The following is a 27,114-nucleotide window of genomic DNA, read 5'->3' as shown; positions in this document are numbered from 1 at the left end:
GATAGTGGGAAAGAATAAAAGGATTCTCTTCAAAATTTTATCTTCAGTAGCTAGGCAAAGTTGGGAAGGAGGGACGCAGCAATTAGTATTAATTCAAATTAAGTGCTGATGAAGAAAATAATTCTTGCCTTTGGAGAGGATTTCTCATTTCAGTTCAGCTGGACAAGCTGTAAAAGATCTGATACTATAGCAGTCAAGAAGGAGGCAGAGAGAAAGCACCACTGAAGAACTGACATATTGGTCCCCATCAACTTCCCCTCTTTCTCTTTTAAGGCACTAATCAGCACTCCTTCATCTGTACTCTCATTCATCTTGGGCTTTTACTGGAGCCCTACTTAACCTCTTAAGAAATTCTTAACCACCAGATGGCAACAAAACTCAGGCAGTATGGACCTAAGTTAAATAGACTGTGATCCTCTCTTGGTTATCTGGGCTAGTGGAGTAGAGCCCCCTGCCTTCAGTGGATAATCAAGAACTGTAAATGATCCTCATGGCTGTTTTAAAATCTCAGTACCTTCCTATGGCTTTGTGAACAGGGTGGGGTGAAGCTAGAGATGAATCAGGGAGGATGCTTTAGGGAGGAGGCAAAGAAATTGTGTAGTATGGAACTTGTCTGTCAGCCTAGTGTCAGAAGAATAGAACGAAAGGGTCTGTTCCTCCAAGGAGGAAAGCTTGCTTCTTATGAAAACAGAATGAGAGTATTTGTCATTGAGAGCATTTTAAAGAAGAGGAAACTGAGGTCCAAAGAAACTATCTGACTTATCCAAGGAATGAGTGGAAGAACTGGGATTTGAACCCAGATATTCTGACTCCAAAAGACTAGACCACATAGCAATATTCTAGGCATATTTCAGATCTAGGAAGTAAGTAACTGAGGGAATCATTTAGGAATAAAAGATACAGACCTTTCATTACACATTATTAAAATTATTTGGGAGTCCTGAGAAATCAGGCTACAAATATAATTTTGTTGTTCGATCATTTAAGTCATGTCAGATTCTTAGTGACTATTTTGAGTTTTCATGGTAAAGATATTGAGATGGTTTGCAATTTCTTTCTCCAGCTCTTTTACAGATGAGGAACTGAGGCAAACAGGGTGAAGTAACTTGCTCAGGTTCACAGAGCTAGTAAGTATCTGAAGCTGCGTTTGAACTCAGGAAGATGAGTCTAAATGACTGTAGACCTGGCATTCTATCCAGTATACTACCTAGCTACCCTACAAATATGTAACTCTTTATAACAATGCAACTACAAGAATGTGTGCAAATTATTTATGTATGTATCTATGTATGAATATATGTGTGCATGTGTGTGTATGTATGTATGTATGTATGTATGTATCTATCTATCTATCTATCGAAATTAGAAAACCCATTAGAAGTACCTAAATTGAAAGCATTTCTTTCTACACACTTTTTTGCTCATCCTTGGCCATTCTGAAGCCTTAGTCCCTGTCTTTAATACTCTCTTAATTAACTTAATACCCTCTCTTCTTAATACTCTTCTCTGTCGGTTTTCATGACATTGCTCTCTCCTGATTTTCCTTCTCTCTGGACACTTTTGTCTTCTTTGTTGAATTTGCATCCACTAATAGTGAGGATCCCCCAAGACTGTTTTGGGTTCTTTTCTCTTTTCCCTCTCTTATTCTTTAGTGATATTATCAGCTGTCATAATTTCAATGGCTTTCTCTAAGCATATGATTCTCAGACTTATTTGTCAAACTCTAACCATTCTTCCAAATTCCAGTTTTGCCTTTTAGCTACTCCAACTGCCTTTAGCAATATATAGCTGCTTTATAGACCTCTTGAACTAGATATTCCATGGATATCTTAAACTCAAGATGTCCAATTTTGAAATCATTATCTTTCCCTCCAAATCCTCTCTTTTCCCAAACTTCCCAGTATAGAGGATACCACCATCATCTCAGTCATCCAGGCTCAAATCCTACACAATTCCCTTATGATTTCACTTTCATCCTCATCACCAATCAGATAAACATTGTCATTTCTAACTTGATTATATCTCTTGCATATATTCCCTTCTTTCCTCTGACATGGTAACCACCCTGGGACAGGATCACCACCTGGACTATTGCAATAGCCTAAAAATTGTCTCTCTCTGCCTCAAGTCTTTCTTCACTCCCATCCATCTTCCACTCAGCTGTTAAATTGATCTTCCTAAAGTGTGGGTCTGACCCTATCATTGCCCAACTCAGTAAACTCTAGGTTTCAGGCTCAAATATAAAATCTTCTGTTTTCCATTCAAAGACCTCCATAACTTAGCCCTTTCCTGCCTTTCTAATTTCTTATATCTTATACCCTTCCTCCACCCTTCACCACCACTCCTTCAGCAATCCTTGTTTCTTGTTCTTTGAACACAATGCTCTGTCTCCTGACTCCCAGGCTGGCTGCTGCCAGTGCCTGCAACTCTCTCCTTCCTCAGCTTTGTCTTTTAGCTCCCCTGGATTCCTTTAAGCCTCAGCTAAAATACTATTTTCTGCAAGAAGCTTTTCCTAGTCTTCCTTGATCTCTGAAATTACCTCCAATTATACACACACACACAATATATATATGCATATATATATCTTGTTTATACATAGCTATTTATATACTATCTTCTTAATTATACTGCAAGCTCCTTAAGAGTAGAGACTGTGTGTGTATGTGTGGTTTGACCTTTGTGTTGACTCTTTGCACAGTGGTTAACACATAGTAGATGCTTAATAAGTACTAATTGACTGACTGCCTGTATGAAGGTAAATGCACTGTGATTATAGAGAAATAAAAGAATATATAAAAGTAGCATCTTCCTACCTGAGAGTCATTGGTGGATAAATTGTACCAAATTATAGAAGCCCAAGCATTAGGTAATTGGCTAACGTTGGAAATCATCACAACAGGTAATGAATTGGTCTGTTAAAAAAAAGACAAAAAAAGATATTAGAACCTAACATGTATTGATATTGAAAAAGCTGCTAGTATAATGTCTCTTCAAAGACTGCCCATTGAGTCCATGATCTAATATTTATTATAATTGGAGAAAATGGAAAAAATTTCACCAGAAAGAAAATCATAGTATGATCTGGTGGTTTTGGAAAAGCTTAATAAGTAACTGAAATAAGTTAAAGTAGCACAATAAAGTATTAGACTTAGAATAAAGAAATCTTCATGTCAAATCCAGCTTCAAACAATTACTAGCTGTGTGATCCTGGATGAGATGCTTGACTTTCCTCAGTTTCAGAATCCTCATCTGTAAAATAGGGATAATAATAGCACCTACCTCCCAGAGTGATTTGTACGGACAAAAGGAGATAATATTTTGTAAAATGCCTTATAAACCTGAATGTGCTATGTAAATGCTAACTATTATTATTAGAAATTATCCTTTTAAAATATGAAAAAATAGAGAAATGGTGCCAAGACAAAAAAAAAGCTTATTTATAATTTTTCCATAATGATATTGTATATTTTCTATCAAACTTTTTTTACTTTTGGAAGTCCTTTTATGGCTTATTTCACACCTTGTGATATAGACCACACTGCTATTGGCAAAGAAATTAAAGTTAAGTTGAGTGACTTTCTCAAAGACTAGCAATTAGCAGGACTGAGTTGAGAATCTCAATGACTGGACTCTTAGTTCAGTACTCATTCCCTTGTTCAAAGTTGATTCCTTAGGCAGAGCTGAGAACACAGCTGGTGAATGGAGGGGCAATAGGACATAGGGGAAAGATCATTCCACTAGGAAATGGAGACCACTGTTTCTATCTTGCCTTTACTAGAATTCTGAGTTGAAAGAGACCAAAGAGGACATCCATTCCAACTTATACCTGAACAAGAATCACCTTTGATTATTATCCTTATTAAGGTTTCATCCAGTCTTTGCTTGAATATATGCCAAGGCAGCCCATCTCACTTTTGGATAAATAAGGAAATCCTTACATTAAGACTAAATTTGCCTTTTTGTTCTTGGTTTTACATTCTGGGGCCAAGCTGAATGTCAAATCTCTCTTCCAAATATTTGAAGACAGCAATAATGTCTTTCTACAGTTTCCTCTTTTCTAAGGTAATCATGACCAGTAAATTTAACCTGTTTTCATATGGCATAAACTCAGAAACATTTCAGTATTCTGGTTGCCTTCTTTGGATGTTCTCCAGCTTATCAGTATCTTTGTAAAAACATGCCAGGTATTAAATACAACATTCCAGGAGTGGTCTTAGAATATCAGGGCAACCCAGGACTATTGGATCTCTAGTGCTAGATACCCTGACTCTTGGATGGAAAAATTTCAATCATTTTCTTAACTGCCTAATAATAATAATAATAGCTAGTGTTTGCATGGCACTTTAAAGTTTACAATGCATTTTACAAATATTATTTCATTTTATTCTCACAACCACCCCAGGAAGCAAGTTATTTTTAGAGTTGAGGAAACTAAGGCAGACAGAAGTTAAGTGATTTATCCTGGGGTAACATAGTTAGCAAGTAATAAAAGGCTGCATTTGAACTCAGGTCTTCCTGACCACAGATGCTGGAGTACTTTGTAAAATTCATAAATCCCTCTGAAAGTAAAGAATGTAGCCCTTGGAAACTTCTACATGACCTTGTTTAAGAATATTCATCTTTCTACCCATAACTGAACTTTTATGATCCAGATGATTCTCAAAGGGCAACTTTGACAACAGGCCATTGGTATTGAAATGAAGCCAAGAATATGAAAGCAAGATTCCATTTACACAGTAATATAAAATATATGCTTAATTAATGCTTACAGATTATTTGGAGAGTATGATTTCACATGAAAAATCTGTGAAATCCTCCCATCGATGCAATTTAGAAACTCTTCTGTGGCTTAACAGTTAAATCCTGTAGAATTCTTTAGGGTTTATACAGGTCATGCATGATCATGTAGCTAGAGTGTCACAGACTATATTTGTGCCAAAAATTTTACCAAGGGATTACTTTATAGAGGTAGAAAAATAATAATGAAATTCACCTGGAGGAATAAAAAGTTAAGAATCTCAATGGAAATAATGAAAAAAGTGGGAAAGAAAGGAGTCTAACCACACTCAAATTATATCCTGATCTCAAACTATAATTAAAAACAGTAATCATCAAAATGATTCAGTGTCGATAAAAAAAATAGAGAGTTTGGTTGGTTGAGCAGATTAAGTGCAAAACATACTGAAGAATGAATTTGAGTAAGATCCTAAAAGTCTAGGAAGAGTTGCATTTTTTCTGAACAAATTCTAAAACTGTTCCCAAAGATCTGTGTGGATTTCAGCCTCTGCCCCCACCCCCTCAAACCCTTATGTTCAGTGACTTGCTCAGGGTCACACAGGTAGGAATTGTCTGAGACCAGATTTGAACTGATGACTCTCCATCTCTAGGTTTGGCTCTCAATCCACTGAGCCACCCAAAAGCCCCCCCTCCTAATTTCAACTTTTTATACCTCAGTTTCCTCCTCTGAAAATGATATGGTGGGAAACCAGGTATTTGTGAAATCCCTGCAAATTCCCATGGCTATGTGTTAGTTGGCAAATATTCCTTGAATATTCTCACCTCCAAATCTATGGTTAAGCCATACAGGCAGATCTGTGTTTCAAAGCTTATAGAATGAAGCTCTTCAGTTACCATATGAGGACCCTGAGGGGGAAAAACATACTTCATGTTACAAACATACCGTTTTTTAGTCTGATAGCATATGAATACACAGCTTAAGTTAAATTTATGAAATAAAAAAAATTTAAGTTATTTAGGAATGTGGGTTTGTTTTTTGGTCTACTCAAGCAGAATGATTATAGATATATTTGTATATTAATACCAAAGTCTTAAAAACATAATCATTTTGGGCTTTTAAAATCGGTGGCCTATTTTTTTCCCAGGCAACTCCAGCTGAAGGCAGATAAATATCTTCTTTTGCTGACAAATCAATTGTAAATCTAGTTACTGAACACATTTCTTTACAATATGAGGCTTTGTATAGGCACAGCAGAAAGATGTTAGAGCCTTAATAATCTTGTTTTAGCAATAAGCCTGATGAGTGAAGAGAAGTTTAGCATGGGGAATCTGTGAGGTGATCTTGGTCTCCTCTCTGCAGTCTACCCCACCATCCCATAAAGCATCAGTCCGCTTTGAGTTCATTGTCTTTCAGAAAAAAATTAACAGAGCTAGGGCAGTTTCCAAGAGCTAAAAAGAGAACAAAAGTGTCCTAAAATAAAATTTTATAAAAAAATGAAAGAAACTTGGAATCACTTTGGCCCAGAAGAAAGAAGGCTAAGGATATACTACACTGAATCTATGAAAAGAATGATTACAAGATGTTTTCCATATCTATTAAATAGAGAAAAAGGATTTAAAATAATGAACTTACACTCCAAAAGGGATTTTGATAAGAGGAATGTAGAATGGACATGATCCAGGGAGATTAATGACGAAGATGTTAAACAATAACCTAAGCAAGAAATCCTGAGAGATGAACCAGGGTGGTAGATAAGTAGAGAAAGGGATCAGAAGCAGGAGATATTATGAATGTATAAGGAGGATGTGTGGGATGGGGAACTGTGAGGAAACCAAGATAAAGTCAAGGTTATGAACCTGAGAGACTAGAAGGATGATGGAAATGGGAAGAAATGGGGAAATTTGGAAGATGGGAGGTTTGGGGGAAAAGGATAATGAGTTCATTTTTGGACACTTGTATCCAGACATGAGTTCTAGATGTTTCTGGGCCATTCAGATTGAAGCATCCTAAAGACTGAAGCTTGGGGAAGAAATTGGGAATAGATATTTATATCTATGCACCATTTTCATAGAGGTGATGGTTAAACCCATGAGGTTGCTGAAAGACTGTGTAGAGGAAGAAGAAAAAAGAACTTGGGACAGAACCTTAGGAAACACAGTAAAGTGGAGAGATATATATGATAATTCAGCAAAGGACACTAAATAAGAACACTCAGAGAGATAGGAGGTGAACCAGGAGAGAGTAGTATCATAAAAATCCAGCAAGGAAAGAGGATCCAAGAGAAGAGTTTGATTAACAGTATCAGACAGATGGGTCAAAAAGGATGAGGACCAAAAAAAAAAAAAAAATAGGGAAGTGGTATGGAAAGACATCAGAGTCAAAGGTTTTGAATTCAAAGCTTGGTTACTCAGTTATCTGTGTCACTTTGGGTGATTCAATTAAATGCTCCGAATCTCAGTTCCTTTACCTAAAAAATTAGGGAGTAGTATTATATGACCTGGGCAGCTAGGTGGTGCAGTGAATAGAGCATCTGGACTGGAATCAGATAGACTCACCTTCCTGAGTTCAGTTCTGACTTGAGACATTTACTAGCTGTGACCCTGTTTGCCCCAGTTTCTTCATCAATAAAATGAGTTGGAGAAGAAAATGGTAAACCATTCTAGTATTTTTGCCAAGAAAATGGATGACCCCAAACGGGGTCATGAAGAGTTAAACATGACTGAAATGATTGAACATTATTTGACCTATGTAAAGCCCTTTTTTAGCTATAAATTTATGATCATATGATATCTTCCTAATCATCTCTTTTGAGTTGTAATATTGGCCATGAGTTTTTCAGGATCTTCCTCTCTTTTAGATGTCCTGGGAATCAATCCCTTGATCCTCTCAAAATGCATGGCAATTCATATAGGATGTTCAGAAGAACATTGGTGCTATGAACATGGACTTTTGGGGCAGTGAGCACTTTGGGATCATTTAAAGCACCCATTTCCCAAATACTATCAAACCCAACCAAATCTCTTTTTTCTATTCAACTGTCAGCTCAGAGTCTCCAGCCACATAATAAAATAAAATAATTACCATTGTAAATGAAAGTGAATTAAATTTCACTTTATTTTAAGAATTTATTTTTTAAATTCTATAAGTCTTCCCCTCTACTTAAGAAAACTAGAAATTGGCATAAATTCAAATTTGGAAATCACAGATTAGAAAATTTCCTAACTGTTCTTCTCATAAATCCTCCATTTAGAGAGAAATCTTTAGTATCCTATCAGCTAGATTATCCAGAGATGTGATCTAGCTTTGAATCTAGAGCCTTCCTCAATGGAGAGCAAATCAGGGGAAAGGTCATCATGCCGTCTGTGCCCCATAAAATCAACATTCCCAACCCTCAGAGGTACTGACTTGGCAGGGAGCCAGCCAGGGCGCAGCAACTGAAATGTGTAAACTCTTTCAGAAGGAGAACTTGAAATGTAGCTCCTTATATTTGTTCTTTGTCAGCAGGTCTTTGCTGATAAATAACAGTTTTTACCCACAAACCGGAGGTGTTAGGTAATCCTGTTTATGTGGTGGAAAGTTATGAGGCACAAAGATGCTATTAGTGGTGCACGGATGACTTGAGTTTCATTTAACAAAAGACCCAAACAGATGTTTTGTCATGGCCCAGTATCCTTAAACATAGCTCTAGCACTCACTTTCCAGCTAACCTAAATGTTTCCTGTGGAGTCAGGTTTCTCTGGGGGTCAAACACAGTGTTTTTTTAAGAGCAGAAGCTGGAATGTGAGTTGTACTAACAAGTTTTCCCATTTTATAATATGCTGATGTCAATAACATATTCTTTATTTGTCTCAAAGATGCTCTAATAACTCATCTTATATTTACAGACATCAAATATTCCCATATTTCCTTTCCTTTGTATTATGAAGATACATCTTATTTGGGGGCACATTGTCATTATCATGAGATTATAAGAACGAGGCCCAGAGAATTTGTGAATTACCCCAAATTACTCAACTAGCAAGGAGGAAAGCCAACATCAGAAGTCAGTAGTCACAATGGACTATTCAGTCCATTCTACACACTGCTGCCAAATTAATTTTCTCTAAGTAAAGAACTTAGTATATCAAATCCCCACTCAATCAACTCTAGTGGTCAATAGATAAAAAATAAGCTTCTTTGTCCAGTTTTTAAAGCCCTGTATAGCCTGGCTCAACCTATCTTAGCAGCCTCATCGGACTTTCCAGTTAAACTGGCCTTCTTTATGTTCCCCACACACGACACTCTACCCATCTTTGTGCCTTTTTACTGGCTGTTCCAAATGGCCAAAACTCATTCCTTTCTAACTTCTACCCTATGAAGTCCCTTTTTTAAAAAATGTAATTCAAAAATGAATTAATTCCTGATCCCCTCCAACTACTAGTGCCCCCTTTCAAATTACCTAGTTTTTAGTTATTTTGGATGTATTTGTATTGTTGATCAATTATGTAGGGTATTCTTTTTAAAAATAATTTTATTAATTTGTTTGTTGGTTGGTTGCATTAAAATTCCCAGATACCTTTTATTCTCCCTCCCCTTCCCCTAGAGAAGGCATTGTTTGGCAAATATACATATGATACATATATATAATATAAACTATGTCTTTTGTGGTTTTTATTTATCAATTTTTTCCTCTGGAGGTGGACATTCACAAGTCATTCTTCAAACACTAATTCCGTAGCTTTATATAATGTTCCCTTGGTTCTACTCACTTTACTTTTTATAATTTCATGTAAGACTTCTTATTTTTAAAAAACTGACCTGCTCATAATTTTTTACAGCCCAGTAGTATTCTATTACAATCCTATGCCATAACTTGTTCAGCCATTCCCCAATTGATGGGCATCCTCAGTTTCCAGTTCTTTGCCACCACAATGAGAGCTGCTATAAATATTTTAGAATCTATAGATTCTTTTCATTTTTCTCTGATCATAGGTATTCTTGATGAATATATGAGAAGAAAGTAAAGCAGCTTTCACAAAGGTTATTCCATGGCCAACCACATTTTTATAGTTATACAACTGACGAAGGTACTGAGCATATAAGATCCTACTGTGTTTGTTGGCTATAAAAAAGCATTTGATATAATAGAACAAAAAATGAAGCCTTAAGGCTCTTCTCCAATAGTGTATATTATATCATGTAAAATTACACTGAAGAGGCAATCATAGAGATAACTTAATTTTACAATTCTCTGATTACTATATCAAGGAGGGCAGGGGTGGTGTTACCTATATACCGCTTAAAGACAATCAGTTTTTGGTACAGTAGAAAGAATTTAAAGTCAGAAGACCTGGTCTTGAATGTCATTTCAGTCACTTGCTACCTATATGATCTTGGACAAGTTATTTAACTTCTTTGGGTTTCTTAAACTTTAAAATTAAGAGGCTATACTACATAGCTCTCAGGTCCTTTCTCAGTTTTAAGTCTATGGTCTCATTATCCTATTAACCATTGTTATAAAGGATATTCAGCAAAAAGATTTAACAGAAGAGGGATTGCTCATAGATGAAATGGTTTTCTACATGGTGAAGGCAATTGTGCTACTTTCATTAAGCCCTTTAACATAGCTGAGTCTCCCAATGAGGTCTAAAATCACTCAAAAGTTTGATCTCAATTATCCACATAAGAAAAACCAAGTGAATGAAGAATGTCTATTGTACAGATTCTGATATGCAGTTAATGGCTTGTCCATAGAGATGGTCCATCAGTGTCTATATCTTGAACAAATTGCACAGGTGAACAATGAACTGTGGCCAGAATTAAATAGGGGAAAAACAAGCTATGTTATGTTTGGGAAATTCCATAGCATTTTCAATAATGTCATGTTTCTCCCTGAAACAAAATCTCATTAAAAAATCACCAGTGTTTTTGGGGTGATGTTTTATGGCTATGAATGATGAAATACTACAATTTTTTGAGGAACCAGAATTGTAAGTCACCCAAAGGTCATTAGTGAGAAGCATTTTTGGACCAGACCTATGATTTCATGGCTGTAGAGAACTTATGATTAGAAACACCCTTTCATCTTCTCAGATCCAGATTGGTACCTACCTATTGTCTTTAAGAGTTACCAGGACACTGAAAGGGCTTGTTCTGTGTCCCATAGTGATGTAGGAATGTAGGTAAGGGATAGAGTAAATTTCATGGATTAGTTTAAAGAAGAAAAAGAGAAAATTTGGATACAAGCCCTGGCAGAGGATTCCGAGAAGGAGAGAAGGATTTGGGGAGTTTTACTGGCATTAACAGTCCTTTCCTCACTCCTGTTTTGACTGAGCTGGAAGGAGATTTTGCTCTGGCAAATTTTCCCTTGGTAGTCCTAATCTCATGGAGAGATTAGGGATTCCATGGTTGAGAGTTTGGGTTGGAGTGGACTGCTTTTTCTTTGAGGTATAGAGACCATCTGCCTGTGATCCATCTGCCAGAAATCCAATTGGCCAAGGTAATCCAAGGGTTGTCAACTGGCACTTTGGGTTATCTAGTGAAGCCAACCCTAGGCTTTAGGTAAGGATTCAAATACACCTGTGAGTCCTTCCTTCCTCTTTGTCCTTTTTGTTAATCCATATAAATTAGGGTAGTTATAGTCAGATAGCTTTTGGGGTCTTAGATAAGAGCAGCGAGATATAGAAAGGGATTGAAAAGATCAGAAGAACAAACCCCATGAGGGGGAGTATAGATTGAAGGGAGGAGCTATAGCTGGTAGATTTAGGACTGTATTTATCATTTCCCTTCCCTTAATAAACTTTGTTTTAATGATTCCAAGGGTTGTGCTTTACTGGCCCTGGAGAGGTTCTTAGGTGGCTTTTATCATCTCTCATCCATCTAGGAAGGACCCTTATTTAAGGTGAGTAAATAAATATCAGAGGCAAGGTTTAAGGAAGTGAAAGGAATAGGCTCTTTATTAAGCATATATAATATGGTAGACATTGTGCTAAGTGATTTAAAAATAACATCCTATGTGAACCTCACAACAACCATGGGGAGATAGGTGCTATTATTATCCTCATTTTTCAGTTCAGGAAACTGAGGCAAACAGGTTAAGCGACTTGCCCGAGGTCACACAACCAGTATGTCTGAGACCAAATTTGAACTCATATCTTCCTGATTTCAAATTTAGCACTCTGTCCCCTGTTCTGTGACATCATTGGTTAGATTCATAGACAAAAGTCACACAAGATGAAAAGTCATAGGGGGATATTTATCTGAATCTACAGAGTGCATACTCTCATTGAGGAAATCATGGGACCATCAGAGTAATACTCACTTATATACTTTTGAAGATTATGGAGTCTTAGATGGGAAAGAACCTTTAGGGCCATACAGCCTTATGTAGGAATCTTCTAGTCTGTGTAGGAATTCTTTCTATAGGATCTCCAAATCAAATTAGCAAGGGAATATCACAGTTTCAAAAAGGTCAAAAATGACTTCCTTAGGAAAGATGCTTACAGAGAAATCATTGAGGGGAATTGCCTCATTAACTTGATAAGTTTATGTGTAAATGAGTTTTTGCTTGAGATTTTGATTATTTTTCCCTATACTTTTTGACAGCCCCACAGAGGATTATATCTTGTGTGCATTAGAGATAATTTGATATGCTCAGCTGTCATTGGTCAGAACCACACATTTATGCTATGAAAGGTAAAAAAAAAAAAATTCCTTTTCATCCTATTTGCCGATTTATCCTTTTCTAAAGACAACCCTAAAGCCAGACCTCTTTGGTAGAAGATAGAGTCCTCTAGGGCAGTGGAGAGGGAAGTGCTGACAATGAAGTCTTCATCAAAGCAAGAGAAGAGGAACTATTAACACTTGTACCTCCTCCCCACCTGGCATCTCAGTAAATCAAAGAGAAAGGATGTAGCAGAGAGATGGGGATGCTCCTCATCTTGGATACTTTCCAGGAAAGGCTATATATGCTGGTCACATGGAGGTGCAGAAATGCTCAAATGTAAGATAAAGTCTTTTTTTTATCCTTTAAACTTTTAAAAAAATTTATTGAAAAGGTAATACAAGCAGCAAGACGAACCCAGTGTGTCTAAACACTATCACAACCTATCCTGTTTCTCACTACTAAATCCCTAATAGCAGATCTGATCATTACCTAATTTGATCTAAGGATTTCCCAGTTTGATTCTGCTCCCATACTCCTACTTTATCAAAAAATGTAAACTGCTGTTCAATACAATTTATAATTGTGAGTTTTCTTAAACCTTTTTTTTTCTTTGCAGCTAAAATAAGATTCTTAGAACTGATTTATAGAAACAAAACCTAGATTAGGGGGACCACTTTGGTGGAACAGTCTGGAGACAGGGCCCTCTGCTTTCCTGAGGCTGTACTTCACCATGGTACCTGACACCTTTACCTTCTGAATATTTGCCCCGGTCTTCTCCCTGGTACTCTGCCTGGTTGCCTCCTTGCTTCCCATTCACTCCTTATTTCCATTTTACAGTTCTCCTAAACCTTGCTCCTTTCATTTTTTGGTTTCTTGTTCTTGTAGCTCTTGTTCTTGTTGCTCTTGAAGTTGCAATAATATAGTGTATCTGTGATACAAAGATAATATTTTGAAATATTGAAATCTTTAGTCTCCTGTTTTTCCCCAAACACTACTAAAGGCCATGTTCACTTTCTATCAACAGGGGGAGCCCAAAGAAAAGCTTCAAATAAAATTAGAGATGGCCAGATTCAGAAAACCTGGACATGATATGGGAACAAATATCAAAGATATAGATATAGGGACATTGTGGTTAGGCTAGAAGAGTTTGTTATTGATCTAAAAATAAGAGAAAATATAATCAAGGCCAATAATTGTTGAGGCTATATCCTACATATTATTAAAAAGAGTGGAAAGGACCCATCAGATAAAATAAATTATAGTTGCTTTATTAGTAAAAAGCAAAAAATAAGAAACACTCTCTGTATCAATGAGTGGGGAATGTTGGAAAAAACTGCAGACCTATGTATGGCATATTAGTGTAATGGAACATGATTGTGCTGCAAAGAATAGCAAATAGGAAGAATGTAAAAAGAAATGGAAAGGTTCACATAACATATGATGCAAAATGAGGTCAACAGAATAGGAACTACATATAGACAAAGGTAAGAAATACATGGATACAGTCTAGCAAGTATAATGCCATCATTCTTGTTTTTCATGCTGTACATTTTAAAATAAAACTGAAATAGTTTGAATTTCACTTGAAAATATGCTACATATTTTGTCTGATTATTTTTGCGACACTAAAAATGCTTCCTGAAATAATGGCCCACCTTTTTAGTCATGGAATATCACAGACAAGAATCAATTAAAATTCAGAAGCAATGGATGGATGCAGGGTGGGAGATGAAATGTTGTATACAGTGAACAGCAAAATAAGACAATTTAGCCAAACCACAGAGTAAATGAAGGAGAATAATGGGAGGCAGGCTAGAGCCAGATTATATGAGAGGCTTTAAATGGCAGAGAGTTTTTCATTTTATTCTAGAGAAAATGGGAAGCCACTGAAATTTCCTGACCAAGGGAATACTATGGTCAGACCTGTACTTTAAGAAGACCAATTTGGCAACTGTATGAAAGATGAATCTTAAAGAGAGCCTGAATGTAGTACAAACAATTGGGAAACTATCACAATAATCCAGGCAAACAATGATCAGAAGCTACATCTAGATCATTGTGGTGTGAGTAGAGAGAGGGCACTAAAATGGAAGGGATAGCTGATACACTGAACCGAGTCAGGATCCAAAAAGAACTTGACAAGCTGAATCTAAGAAGATGATGATGTAAAGATAGATGTAAAGCCCCAAACATGATGCAAAAATCAGTTTTGTAAATAGAAGAGGAAGGAAATGTTCTGGGACAGTGTTTATCTGAAAATGAACTGAAGATTTTGCTGAAATGCAATCTTAAATTATAGTTATCTGTGGCAGCTAAAAATGTTAATGCAGTCCTGGACTTCCTTAAGAGGCAAGGCTTCTAGAAACAACGAGGTAATAGTCCCTTTCTCCTCACCAAATTTCCTTTGGATTAATCAAAGTTTAAGAAGGACATTGAAAAATTGGACTTTTCCAGAGGAGAGTGATCAAGACGGTAAAGTGTCTTGAGTTCATTTCATAAGAAGATCCTTTATGGAGAGCCTCTCAACCAGAGAGATAAGAAGAAATTTCAGAACATCCAAGAAAACCTTATGGTTCCAAAAATGAGAATGCCAGAGACAGCCTTGGAGCGAGTAGAGAGAACTATACCATGCCTCTGAAAGAGTGGAGGATGACTTCCATTTGAGTTTCTCATCAGATCTCCTTGAGAGAAAAGGAACAACCATTGGGCCACAGAGCCAGCCACAACTTGAAGAAGCAAACCTTGTCCAGTATCATCCTGAAATTTGCATAAGGAATCTGGGATCCTTTTACCTTTTGTCTCTGAGCCTTCCTTTTCTCCTCACCAGCCCATCCGATTAAGTCCTACTAAGGTTATAACTGTGCTGTCCTTTATATTCATTCCCTCATAGTCATACCCACTGGCCTAGTTAGAACTTTCTTGGCTTTGTCTTCCTGCCTTTTGCTCTTTCTTTCACACAACTGTAAAAACAAAACAAAGCCAAATCCAAACCCTTCTTAATGTGTAGGTTTGATCAAGACATTGTATTGTTTGAAAACCTTCACTAACCCTTCCCCCTCCTTACCTCCTTCCCAAGGCTTCCTAGATAAACTACAAGCTCTATTCTACAGGTATTCAAGATCTGACTTCAAACTTTTCTTATTTAAAATTACTCTTTTTTTTAAAAACCCTTACCTTCCATCTTATAACCAATACCATGTATTTAGGTTCTAAGGAAAAAGAGTGGTAAGGGATAGGCAATGAGGGTTAAATAACTTGTTATTTTGACAGAGTCACACAGCCAGGAAGTGTCTGAGGCCAAATTTGAACCCAAGACCTCCTGTCTCTGGGCCTGGCTGTCAATCCTAGCTACCCCCCCCCCCCCAATTACTCTTAACAGAATATTTCGGCCAATCTGAGCTACTTGTCAATTGCCAGTCTCATCCTATCCTCTCCAGCCATCATGCATTTGCACTTGCTTTCCACCATAACTAGAACAGATTTCTCCCATATACCTGTTGAAAAAGACTAAGATTTCTTTCAAGTCTCAGCCTAGGTCTACATCCTCTATGAAGCCTTCCCAATCTCTCTTTTATTGAATCTCACCTTTACTCTATTTTGATTCTCCAGAACACTTGTCAATTAATCAACCAACAAGCATCTACTATGAGAGAGGTGCTATGCCAGGTACTGGAGATATACTCAAGAAACTTACATTTTTCCAGGAAAATTGGACATGTTCGCAGATCAGTATAGCTATAAGATCAATGCATTGATTTGGGGAAGAGCACCGTTACTGGGGGAAATCAAGAAAGGCCTCTTGGAAGAGTTGTCACTTTAGCTGAGGTGAGGAGCATAAACTGACACAGGGTTAGGATATCATCTTCAGAGAACCATACATAACATAGTTATATTGTGGAGCTCGAGTAAACAATGAGGAGTAATTGGATTCAATCTGGAAAGATAGGTTGATACCAGACTGTGAAGGGCTTTAAATATCAAGTGGAGCAAGTTCTATTTTATCCAAAGGCCAAATGAGGAATGATTGAAGCTTCTTGAACAGGGGAGTGAGATGGGCATCTTTAATCCCCTGACAGATCTGATATTGCAATTAAATTATAAACTCCTTGAAGTCAGGGGGTATATAATTTTTCATTTCTCCATCTCCAGTCCCTAAGAATAATACCTTGAATATAGTAGGTGCTTCATAAATTGGATAAAGGGGAAAGTTCATTCATCTACAGTGAAGTTTAAAATGTGCTCCTGGCTTTGGATAAGCAATGTTTTATGAGGTGGCTATGTGGCTACAGAATCTTAGAAGGGACAATGAGGAGGCATTGAACCATGTCTGGTGGCCTCTATTGTGAGATTTGGTGTAGGAGTCTGGTTTAATAGAGATTTGTACATTTGTTCCATGAATTTTTTTCCTCCAAAGAATTCAAAACTCTTTTAAGTATAGATTTGACAATAAAGTCACAGCCATACCCCAAACCAATCTCTACCTTCAAGAGGGGCTGCATATTTGATTTTTAAGATTTATTACCAAAAGACAACTAAGAGATAACTTATTCTAATTCACCAATATATAGACCTAGAGAACTGGAGAATTAATAATAATAGCTGATATTTATATAGTGACTTAAGTTTTGCAAATCCTTGCTTTATGTGTGTAATCTCATTTGATCATCATACACCTCTATTATTATCTTTTTACAGATAAGAACCTTGATGTTCAGAGTTATTAAATGATTTGTGCAAGGTCAAAACTAGGTCCTCATGCCAAACTAGTGTATTTTCCATTAGCCCATGTATTTATCTTGTGGATAACACTCTTCTGAGATAGTCAGCATTAGCTATTATTGTCCTCCCCCTCCATATAGGTAAACTGCATCATTAACTAGTTAGATGTTTTACCCCAGATCATGTATTCAGTTAGTATAAAAAATTTGGACTAGAACCTGCTTCTTAATTCTTAAAAGACTAAATAGTAATGTTGACATGAAACAGATTAGACAAAAGTAGGGTGTATAGTTAATTTCCTAGTGGTAAAAATTTTAATTCACTATTACTCAAGAAATATCCCCTCTCTCTCCTAGCCCAATCCACTCCTTTTCCCACCTTCCCTATTTTGGTTGAGAGCTTCACTTTCCTTTTATAAGCTCAGAGTCTCTATTCTCTAATCTCATATAGCCAAACAGTTGCCAAATCTTATCAATTCTACCTTTACAACATCTTGGATCAGTCCTCTTCTTTTATGCAAATACCACCTTAGTTCAATCCCGCACCATCTCTTAGTCTACTCTAATAGTTTCCTATTTTGTCTTTCCACTTTCCAATCTATCCTCCATCTAGCTGCCAAAATGAACAGGTGTGACACATGTTACTCCCCTGCTCAAGAAATTTCAGGGGTTCTCTGTTGCCACTAGAATAAAGTATAAATTCCCTTGTCTGGCATTCAAAATCTTTCACAACCTAGTTCAGCATGTCTTTCCAAACTGATCTGATGCTCGCTCTCACTCATGTGCTTTATGTTCCAGTCAAAGTTCCTATTTGCTGATCCTTACACATTGGATTTTTATCTTCTATTTTTGTGCTTTTACAAAGCCTTTCCTGGAATTCTGCCCTTCTTCACCTACACCTAATAAAATTCCCAGCTTCCTTTAAAGGGTAACTCATCGGCCACCTCCTATATGAAGTCCTTCCTGATACTCCCCAGTTGCTAGTGTCCTCTTCCCAAGATGATTTGTATTTATTTTCTGTTTCTTTGTGTTTATGTTGTTGGTCCCTTTTAGAATGCAAGCTTTTTGAGGACAAGAACTCTTTTGTTTTTTTGTCAGTGTATCCGTAGCCCCTACCACAATGCCTGGCACCTAGTATGACTTGAGAAACAAATGCTTACTGAATTGAACTGAAGCATCTGGGCAATACTGACATTCGATATATTACAGTAACAACAGGATCACACTTGGTTACATGTTTCAGAAATATATACGTGACTTTTTCATGAAGTTCAAGTTTAAAGCATTCAGCTCATACCACTAGTAGGTCTGTACCACAAAGAGATTTTAAAAACTAAAAGGAAAAAGATCTATTTATACAAAAATATTTATTGCAGTTCTTTTTGTGGTGGCAAAGAACTGGAAATGGAGGGGTTGCCCATCAATTGGGGAAATGGCTGAACAAGTTGTGGTATATGGTTGGAATGGAATGTTCTTGCACTATAAGAAATGATGCAGAGTGAAATGAGCAGAACCAGGAGAACACTGTACACAGTCACAGCAGTATCGTTCAATGAACAACTGCCAATGACTTAGCTATTCTCAGCCATGCAGTGATCCAAAAGAATCCTGAAAGACTAATGATGAAAAATGCCATCTGCCTTCAGAGACAGAACTAGTGGAGTCTGAATGCAGACCAAAGCTTACTCTTGCCATTTCCTTTTTTTCAAATTTTCTTCCACAAAATGATTAACATGGAAATGTTTCTATGATCCTACATATAGAATCTATTTACATGATCACATATGTATAATTTATTTGCCTGATTACACATATATCATCTATTTACATGGCTATATATAACCTATTTACATGATTTCATATATAACCAATTGATGTTATATGTATGATCTATTTACATGATTATACATATATAACCAGTTGACATTATTATATACATATGGTCTATTTACATGATCACATATATGTAAGCCATCTAGAGGATTCTGCACAATCTATTTAGATGATTACACATATAACCTATTTACATTATTATACATGCATGACCTATTTACATGATCACATATGTACAACCCATTTACATGTTTATACACATAATAACCTATTTAAATGGTTACCTATACAACCAATGTACATGATTATACATATATTGTCTATTTACGTGATTACATATATAACCAATTTACATTATTATACATATGGGACCTATTTACATAATCACATACATACAACCTATTTACATGGTTATACATCTATAACCTATATCAGACTGTTTGTTGTTTCAAGGAAGGGGGAAAAAGGGAGGGAGGGAGGGAGAATTTGGAATTCAAAAATTTAAAAAACAAGTGCTAAAACTAGTTTTTACATGTAATTGGGGGAAGAATGAAATATTTTAAAAAATAAATAAAACATGCAGCTCTACAGTGCTACCGTGGTCTACAGTGGTCCACAAGGAAGAACAAAGCACAGAGACAGAAGCTTGCAGTGCCCAGTGTGCCATGGGAAGAACCACATGCAGGCTTTTCTGCTGTCTTGGCTATATCCCATGGGACTGGAGACTTACAACTTGGTGGGATAGGCCAATTGGACAAAAATGAAAAGAATCAATATGAAAGGATCTAAATATCATAAATGTCCAGCTGTTTTTACCTCATGTTAAACAATGACAAAAGCAAGCAGATTATACCCATGTGTATAAAATCTATTATACTTATATAACTCTTTATGTTATACATGTTACATATATATGTTATATATGTTTAAAGCAGAATGCTTTAAAAAATATTTTTCATGTTACTATGTATTTCAACTTGGTTTATCTGTTCATTTGATGAATTCTTCCTGAGAATCATTGATTTTTCTTAAGTAAGTAATGCCTCATTGTATGAAGAAAGCCTATGAAATTACTTTCAGTATTTTACCACAATTTATATTTGTGAGAAAATTGGCTTTCATTGCTATTAGCCATCATCGCTACTACCATATGTTCATTTCTTATCTACCACCTCTCTCACAACTATCTAGAAGTCCTCTCATACCTCATTTCCTTTGCCTCCAGCGCTGGACTTCATTTCCTTTGGTTGCTTATAAGAGAAAACAGTGAGTATTTAGACAAAAAAGATGAACACCTGGTAATGACATAAGCTATAGTGGCTTTTTTTTCTTTGCAACCAATTTTGTTACTAGAGAACTGACCAAAATGTATCTTGCACGTTTACCACAGGATAAACTTAAAGCTCTGCCCAGATTCTACAACCCAGTACAATATCCTGTGTTGCCAAATGGTTTGTTTGTGGTTTACAAAACTTGTACTAAGATGATTGAGAGAAATGAAGGTATTTTTAAGACTGCATTTTCTGAAACCTAAATTTGGGAAAAGATATGGGGACAAGTCGTCCCGTTGGAACATATTTAGGATCTGCTGAGCACATAGTTGGTATTTATAAATGTTGGTTGATTAAATCATGGCTTTATAAGACTTATAGTGAAGCATGCCTCCCTCTTCTCAACAAATAGGTGGTAGAATATAATATGAAAGCATAGAGGTGGCATCACAGATTGATTGCTGGATTTGGAGTCAGGAAGTTTTGAGTTCAAATCCAGATTTATACACTTACTACCTCTGTGTGATCTTAGGCAATTCCTTTTAGGTCTGCTTAGTTTCCTCATCTGTAATATGAGATAATAATAGCACTTCCTCCCTAGGGTTGCTGTGAGGATCAAATGAGATATGGACCTTAAAGTGCTATGTAAATGCTAGATATTGTTATTAGCATTAAGGTCTCATATGTATTACAAAATATTTAAAAATGATATTTTGACCATTTAAAAAACTGTCAGTTGACTGAGGGACTTTCCCTTTCTGGAAGAAAGTTACATGAGTTGAGTTACTAGGCAATGAATCCCATCCCTCAGCATGCAGATGGATGATACTGTAGCCCATGGGCCTCATGTGGTCCACAATACTCCTGAAGTGTGGCTCAAACCAAATTAAGATATAATTGGGAAATATTTAACAAAATAAATTAAAATGCAATGAAACAGATAAAATTACATTTTAAAACTAGGTCAGTATGCAGGCTGCAGAGATCCTTATGTGTGTTTTCATTATTGGTCTGTTATTTTCAGTTGTGTCTAACTCCTCATGACCCTATTAGGGGTTTTCTTGGCAGATACTGGAGTACTTTGCCATTTCCTTCTCCAGGTCATTTTACAAATAAGAAAACTAAGGCAAACAAGGTTGTGTGACTTGCCCAGGATCCCACAACTTGTAAGTGTCTGAGGCCAGATTTAAACTCAGGAAGATGAGTTTCCCTGACTCCCAACCAAGCATTCTATCCACTGAGCCATTTAGCTGCCCTTATGTGTGGTTTAGTGGCCCCTGTTTCTCTTTTGAGTTTGACCCTACTTCTGTAGAGAATTTGCAGGACTAGGTTTGCTTCTACTGTCACTAGTCTTGGCAAGGGTTATCAATTAGTAACTTCCAAAACACCTAATGAACCATCAGAAGCACTGGCTGACCCACAGTGGCAGCAGAGCTAAGTCAATAATCTGATGAGGAAGACAACATTTTCCGTACAAGGAAAAGAACCTTGGACAACTAATTAGGACATCTGGGCTCTAGTCCCAACTCTGACAATAGATAGCTGTGATACTGCACAAATCATTTCTCCTCCTGGGGCCATATAAAAAGACTGTTGTTGGATTAGATGGTCTCTAAGGTACCTGATATCTCCATAAACTTTTGTTTGGCTCTTGGTTGGCCCTCCTTTATCACCATGGTCTGAAATCTTCTATCTGCTTTGGATTCAGGGGAAGAAGTGGTAGCAGTAGCAAGCTTCTTAGTGACAGAAAGGCATATGTTTTATATACATGTGAAATATATATATGTATATATATAAAATATATCAATGTCTATGTATTACATATGTATGGAATAAAATAGAATAGGATATCAGAGTTGGAAGGGACTGGCCTATACCTGAAACATACATCACCCTTTATGGTACCTCTGATAGGTAGTTTATGTAGCCTATGTAGAACTTACTAATTAATTATGATGCCAATCAGACCCAGTGAAATAAAAACCTAACCCCCTATTTTCCATTCCTTTTCTTGTGTTTAGGCAGCATCTTGGCTACCCCATATAACTTCTTTAACTTTCCTTTTTTCCTTCCAATCCATTTTCTTTTCTCCCCTTATTCTTCTTTTTAATTTCCAAATAATGAAAAACTCTTGAAAGTTCCTTGAAAGCAAGAATTGAACCTAATCAAAATGTTATTGAGCCATGATTCCTAGTTCAATGACATAAAACCTTAAGTTTTCAGTAAATATTTGATGCGGGTTATGCACATATCTTAAGTACCCATACTTGCTGGGTGCTCTGTTAAGTGGATTAATAAATATTATGAGTGTTTGATTTCCATAGAAACAACTTAACTCAAACCCGTTCCTCAAAACTACAAACCAAACCAAAGCTGGCATTAGGCAAAGTGCCATTATGTGCCCTAATATATCAGTTAAATATTCAGTGAAGGGGGCAGCAATGAAGCACTGTCACTGGAGTTAAAGGGCCTGGATTCAAATCCAACTTCCGAAACTTATTATCTATGTAACTTTGGACAAGTCCCTTCTGCATTCTTCATCTATAAAATGAGGAGTTGAATTAGGCAGACTCAAGTACCCTCTAGCTCTTACATTCTTTGATCTTTTAGCTGAAAACTTCTGGAAGCCAGAGAACACATCCAATTAGAATAGGTCCATTACGAATATCATCTAATTAGAGCTGTGAGTTAAATATCCCTAAGGAAAAGCAGCATGGTGTTTGGAAAATGATCTAGGAATTAAACAAAGGGTAACTAAGGGCAATAATAGGAAAAGAACTCTAGTCAAAGGAAACTGAGCAATTGAGCCATAAGCAATGAGAAGCACCTGGCCAGGAATCTTCTAGCTTCTATTCCAGAGGGGTTTGTGTTTAACAGTCATGCCCAAGAACCTCTGTATTTCTAAAATTGATATTCTAAAGATGAGTTTTTAGGCTAATACTCTGCTGTTGGATAATACCCTTCATCTGTTACAACAATCATAGCAATAATGTTGAATAAATATTATGATCTCTGGGGGACATACTGGTTCTTTGTGTTAGCAACAGCAGCAACAACAACAGTCCTGAGTACCTACTAAGTGCCTGGCACTCTGATAAGTATTATAATAGCATTGCTCACTAGTGAATATATGAATAGCCCGTATCTCTTTCAACAATCAATGAAGAACCGCATTGTGCATTGTATTTTAGGGGGAAAAAGTTGAGAACCAGCTGTCAAGCTTACCAAGTGTCGAAATTCCACTGAGAGACTACCATTAGAAGATTCTTCCATGTTCATGGCTTTGACATGTGTTCCACAAAGGATGAATCTACGGTTGCTAGAAAACAGATCTTAGCTATTTACTTGGTAGCAGATACAATATAAATCAGGAGCTGTGTAATAAAAATTCTCTACAGAGATTTCTTACCTTACAGTTGAAACATTCCTGCAAAACCAAATAAAATTCTTTAATTTTTCCAGTAATACTTTATTTTTCCCAACTATTTGTAGAAGCAATTTTTTTTACATTTGCTTTTTTTACATTTTGAGTTCCAAATTCTTTCCCTCCTTTTCTTCCCTGCCCCTTCATGAGATGATAAGCAATTTGATATAGATTATACTTGTGCATCATGTAATACATATTTCCATATTTTTGTGTTGTTGAAGAAGTCACATATTACTTTAAAAAAAGAACTCTTGAAAAAAATTAAATGAAAGATCGTATGCTTCACTCTGTATTAAGATTCTATCAGTTCTTCTTCTGGCAGTGGATAGCATTTTTCATCATGAGTCCTCTGGAGTTGTCTTGGATCACCAAGTGAGATTCTTTAAAACCATCTGTTCATTAAATATAGTAAACTCTTCCTGACATACTTTAAAGAAAAGCAGCTGACTTGCCACTTTAATTATTTATACAAAATTATTCTTCAAGGCTTTACAAGATCTCTATTAATATATCTGCATTTAAAAGTTTAATATTTTCATTTCACTGATGCTTAATTATTTTGATTGAATCATCAACTTCTAGACTTGTAAAATGAGTAACTCACTTTTGGTTCCTTTATAAACCATATTAGCTGGTGTGTTTTTATTTTATACTTGTGAGCATTAATATTTCATTTTAAAAATAGCCACTTACTTGTCAATAGTTGCTTTAACTTTTATCTGATAGTTCAATTCAGGCAATTTAATCAAAAGTCTGGAAAGAGTTAACAAAAAATGACCAAAAATCAGATTATGCAATTTCCTTTTATGCCTTAAAATTATGGTTATGGTTATGGTAGGCATATACAAGTAATACTGTAATTAATGTGATCAGAAGGGTGGTGGATCATCCGCATTCATAAATTGGCATCCAACAAGTGCTTTGAAAACTAGCAATTCCATATTTAGTTGGCCAGTTTAACATCATTCATTTAGCTAGTTTTAATGGTATATGGCTAACATCTGGAACAGATCTTTTCCCAATATTATCTTAGTATAGTCAACTTTGTCAAAATGAGCAAAATAGTATCAACATTGGTCATTCTGGGAATGCAATTCTATGTGCACTATTCTGGTTTGGACCTTGGGCAATATCTTTGAAGAAGAAATAACTATTAAATGCATTAAAGGAAGTCTGTAGTTTTACTGAGAAGATAATCATTTGTTGGCTTATGTCCATATGCCTTGATGACAACAGTTATGTCGTCTGGGCTTCTAGTAGGCAACATACGATCATGCAATAAATAGGCACTTGTAAGATCTGAGCATGTTATTTATTAGTAACAAGAAAAAATAACTTGAACAAACTTAGAAGACCTAACTTTAAAGCCATAAATGATTGCATCCCTTCCTAGCTGCTTAAATATGACACTAATTAATGAACATGCTAAAAATTGTTCCATATCAATGAACACCAACTGAAGTTTGGTTTTTAGGCTTGATATAAAGAATGACAATTAAAGTCCAGAGAATTTAAATATGTTTCCTTAAGTCATAAAACAAAGAAGTGACAGAAGAGGAACTCAAACTCAGGTTCCCTCATTCTAATCTTAGTGTTCTTTCAAGTTCACCCTCATGCTGTCTCTGTCTTTCTTCTCTCTCTCTGTTTCTTTCTCTCTCTCTCTCTCTCTCTCTCTCTCTCTCTCTCTCTCTCTCTCTCTCTCTCCCTCTCTTTCTCTCTCTCTCATATAAAATCAAGCTAATGTCTGGAACATGGAAGTTTAAAAAAACTAATTAATTATTCTTCTATTTACAACTCTCATACCCCAAAATTAAACATTTCATTAAGGAAAGACTTATCCTTTGATCAGAGGTTTTTTGCATGTAAAAATCCTTGCTGGGCTTGGAATCCTGGTGGTGAAATTTGGTTGCCAGAAATTTAAACATTCTTTTAGAAATATAAACAACTTCATGTACTAATGAAGTAACTAATACCATACAATCAACATAGAACTTCTCATTTTAAAAAATGTACAGAAAAGAACAGAAGGAAGGTCAGTGAGCAGCGGAGCCAAGTGGAACAGCTTTGAAAGTTCCATATTGAATGTGTTGTACATTTAGACGGAGAAGCATGTTGTACATAATGTAGATTTTCACTGTATGACTCTTTTGCTTTGTATGTGGAAATGTTTATCTTATTTGGTGTTTAAGTTTAAAAAATACAATATTTTTAAAAGAAAAAATGTAGAACTTCTTAGCTAAATAAAAAAGTCACTTTTCAAAACTGAAGTATAAAAATAATAATGGAAAGTCATGCAAGAATTCTTTCCTCCTGTAATGCTTTTTGACTGGCTGAATAGAATCATTACTCAAGTTTTTTCTGTGTAGGAGATGGCACTTGAGCTGAGCTTTGAAGGAAGCTAGGCATTCTAAGAGGCTGAGGTAAGGAGGAAAGGCATTCTGGACATAGGGAAAGCCATTGCAAAGGCCAGGAAATAGACAAAAAATTGCAAATAGACAAGTTTGGCAAGTGTGATGGGTATCATAGGTAATCAGACTGAAGGTAGATTGGATATAGATTGTGAAGAATGCTAAATGCCAAAGATAGGAGCCTCTATTTTTTCCTAAAGGCAAGAGAAGTCACCGTGCCTTATTGAGCAAGTAAGGCTCATGGGCAAACCTATGCTTTAGGGATATCATTTTGGTGGCTGTGCAGAGGATAGATTTGGAGAGGGAAAAGACTGAATACAGGTATATCAATTATGGGTCTGCTACAGTTGTCAAGGTGAGACATAATGAAGGCCTAAACTAGGCTGGTGGCCAAGTGAGTGGAGATAAGGGTTGACTATGAGATATTGTTTGGAGAAGGATGTATATTTTGTCCTAGAGAATAAAGTGACCCACTATCTCAACCATCCCTGTGTGTAGTGAATTATACATATCACTAATTCCCAATTATAGTTTCTTCTTCTATGATTTTTATTTCACCAGTAAAAATAGGGCCTCGCTACACTAGCACAGGCTAGAAATCTCTCCACTACTTTATAAATGATCTTTAAGGATCCCTTTGGCCAAAAAAAATTTATTTCCCACTGTCAACCAGGCCCCCACCAAAATGTCTTAATTTAGCTATTTAGTCCGTGATTGGATTATAGATAGTGTAATGCAAGGTGACTAACAGAAACTTTTTGCTTCTTGATAACTAGGAAGTCCCTCCAATATTTAATAGATGGTCTTCAAGGGTCTCTTTGGCAAAAAAAAAAAATATATATATATATATATATATATACATTTAGTTAAATTGGTCCTTGGTTGCATTATATAGTTCACTCTAAGGCCTATTCCCAAAGTTACCCCAGTTTGGTGGGACCTGTTAAGAGTTAATCCCCTGGGGCCAGCTGGGTAGCTCAGTGGATTGAGAGCCAGGCCTAGAGACAGGAGATCCTGGGTTCAAATCTGACCTCAGACACTTCCCAGCTATGTGATCCTGGACAAGTCACTTAA

General features: G+C 36.3%; 1 protein-coding gene across 1 annotated transcript in view; it reads right to left on the bottom strand.

Moving 5' to 3' along the window:
* STAT4 (signal transducer and activator of transcription 4) overlaps window positions 1–27,114 on the bottom strand; it is a 124,564-nt gene that overhangs the window by 11,588 nt on the left and 85,862 nt on the right. Inside the window, exons 10-15 of the mRNA XM_044666443.1 lie at window positions 24,326–24,385; window positions 23,615–23,632; window positions 23,431–23,524; window positions 20,140–20,184; window positions 5,560–5,643; window positions 2,814–2,912 (exon numbers count right to left, since the gene is read on the bottom strand). Of these exons, the coding sequence (XP_044522378.1) occupies window positions 2,814–2,912; window positions 5,560–5,643; window positions 20,140–20,184; window positions 23,431–23,524; window positions 23,615–23,632; window positions 24,326–24,385 (400 nt within the window). The remainder of the gene's footprint in view (window positions 1–2,813; window positions 2,913–5,559; window positions 5,644–20,139; window positions 20,185–23,430; window positions 23,525–23,614; window positions 23,633–24,325; window positions 24,386–27,114) is intronic.

The sequence above is a fragment of the Gracilinanus agilis genome, chromosome 3 (assembly GCF_016433145.1).
Source record: "Gracilinanus agilis isolate LMUSP501 chromosome 3, AgileGrace, whole genome shotgun sequence".
Classification (NCBI taxonomy): Eukaryota; Metazoa; Chordata; class Mammalia; order Didelphimorphia; family Didelphidae; genus Gracilinanus; species Gracilinanus agilis.
This window is presented reverse-complemented; position numbering and strand designations above follow the sequence as displayed.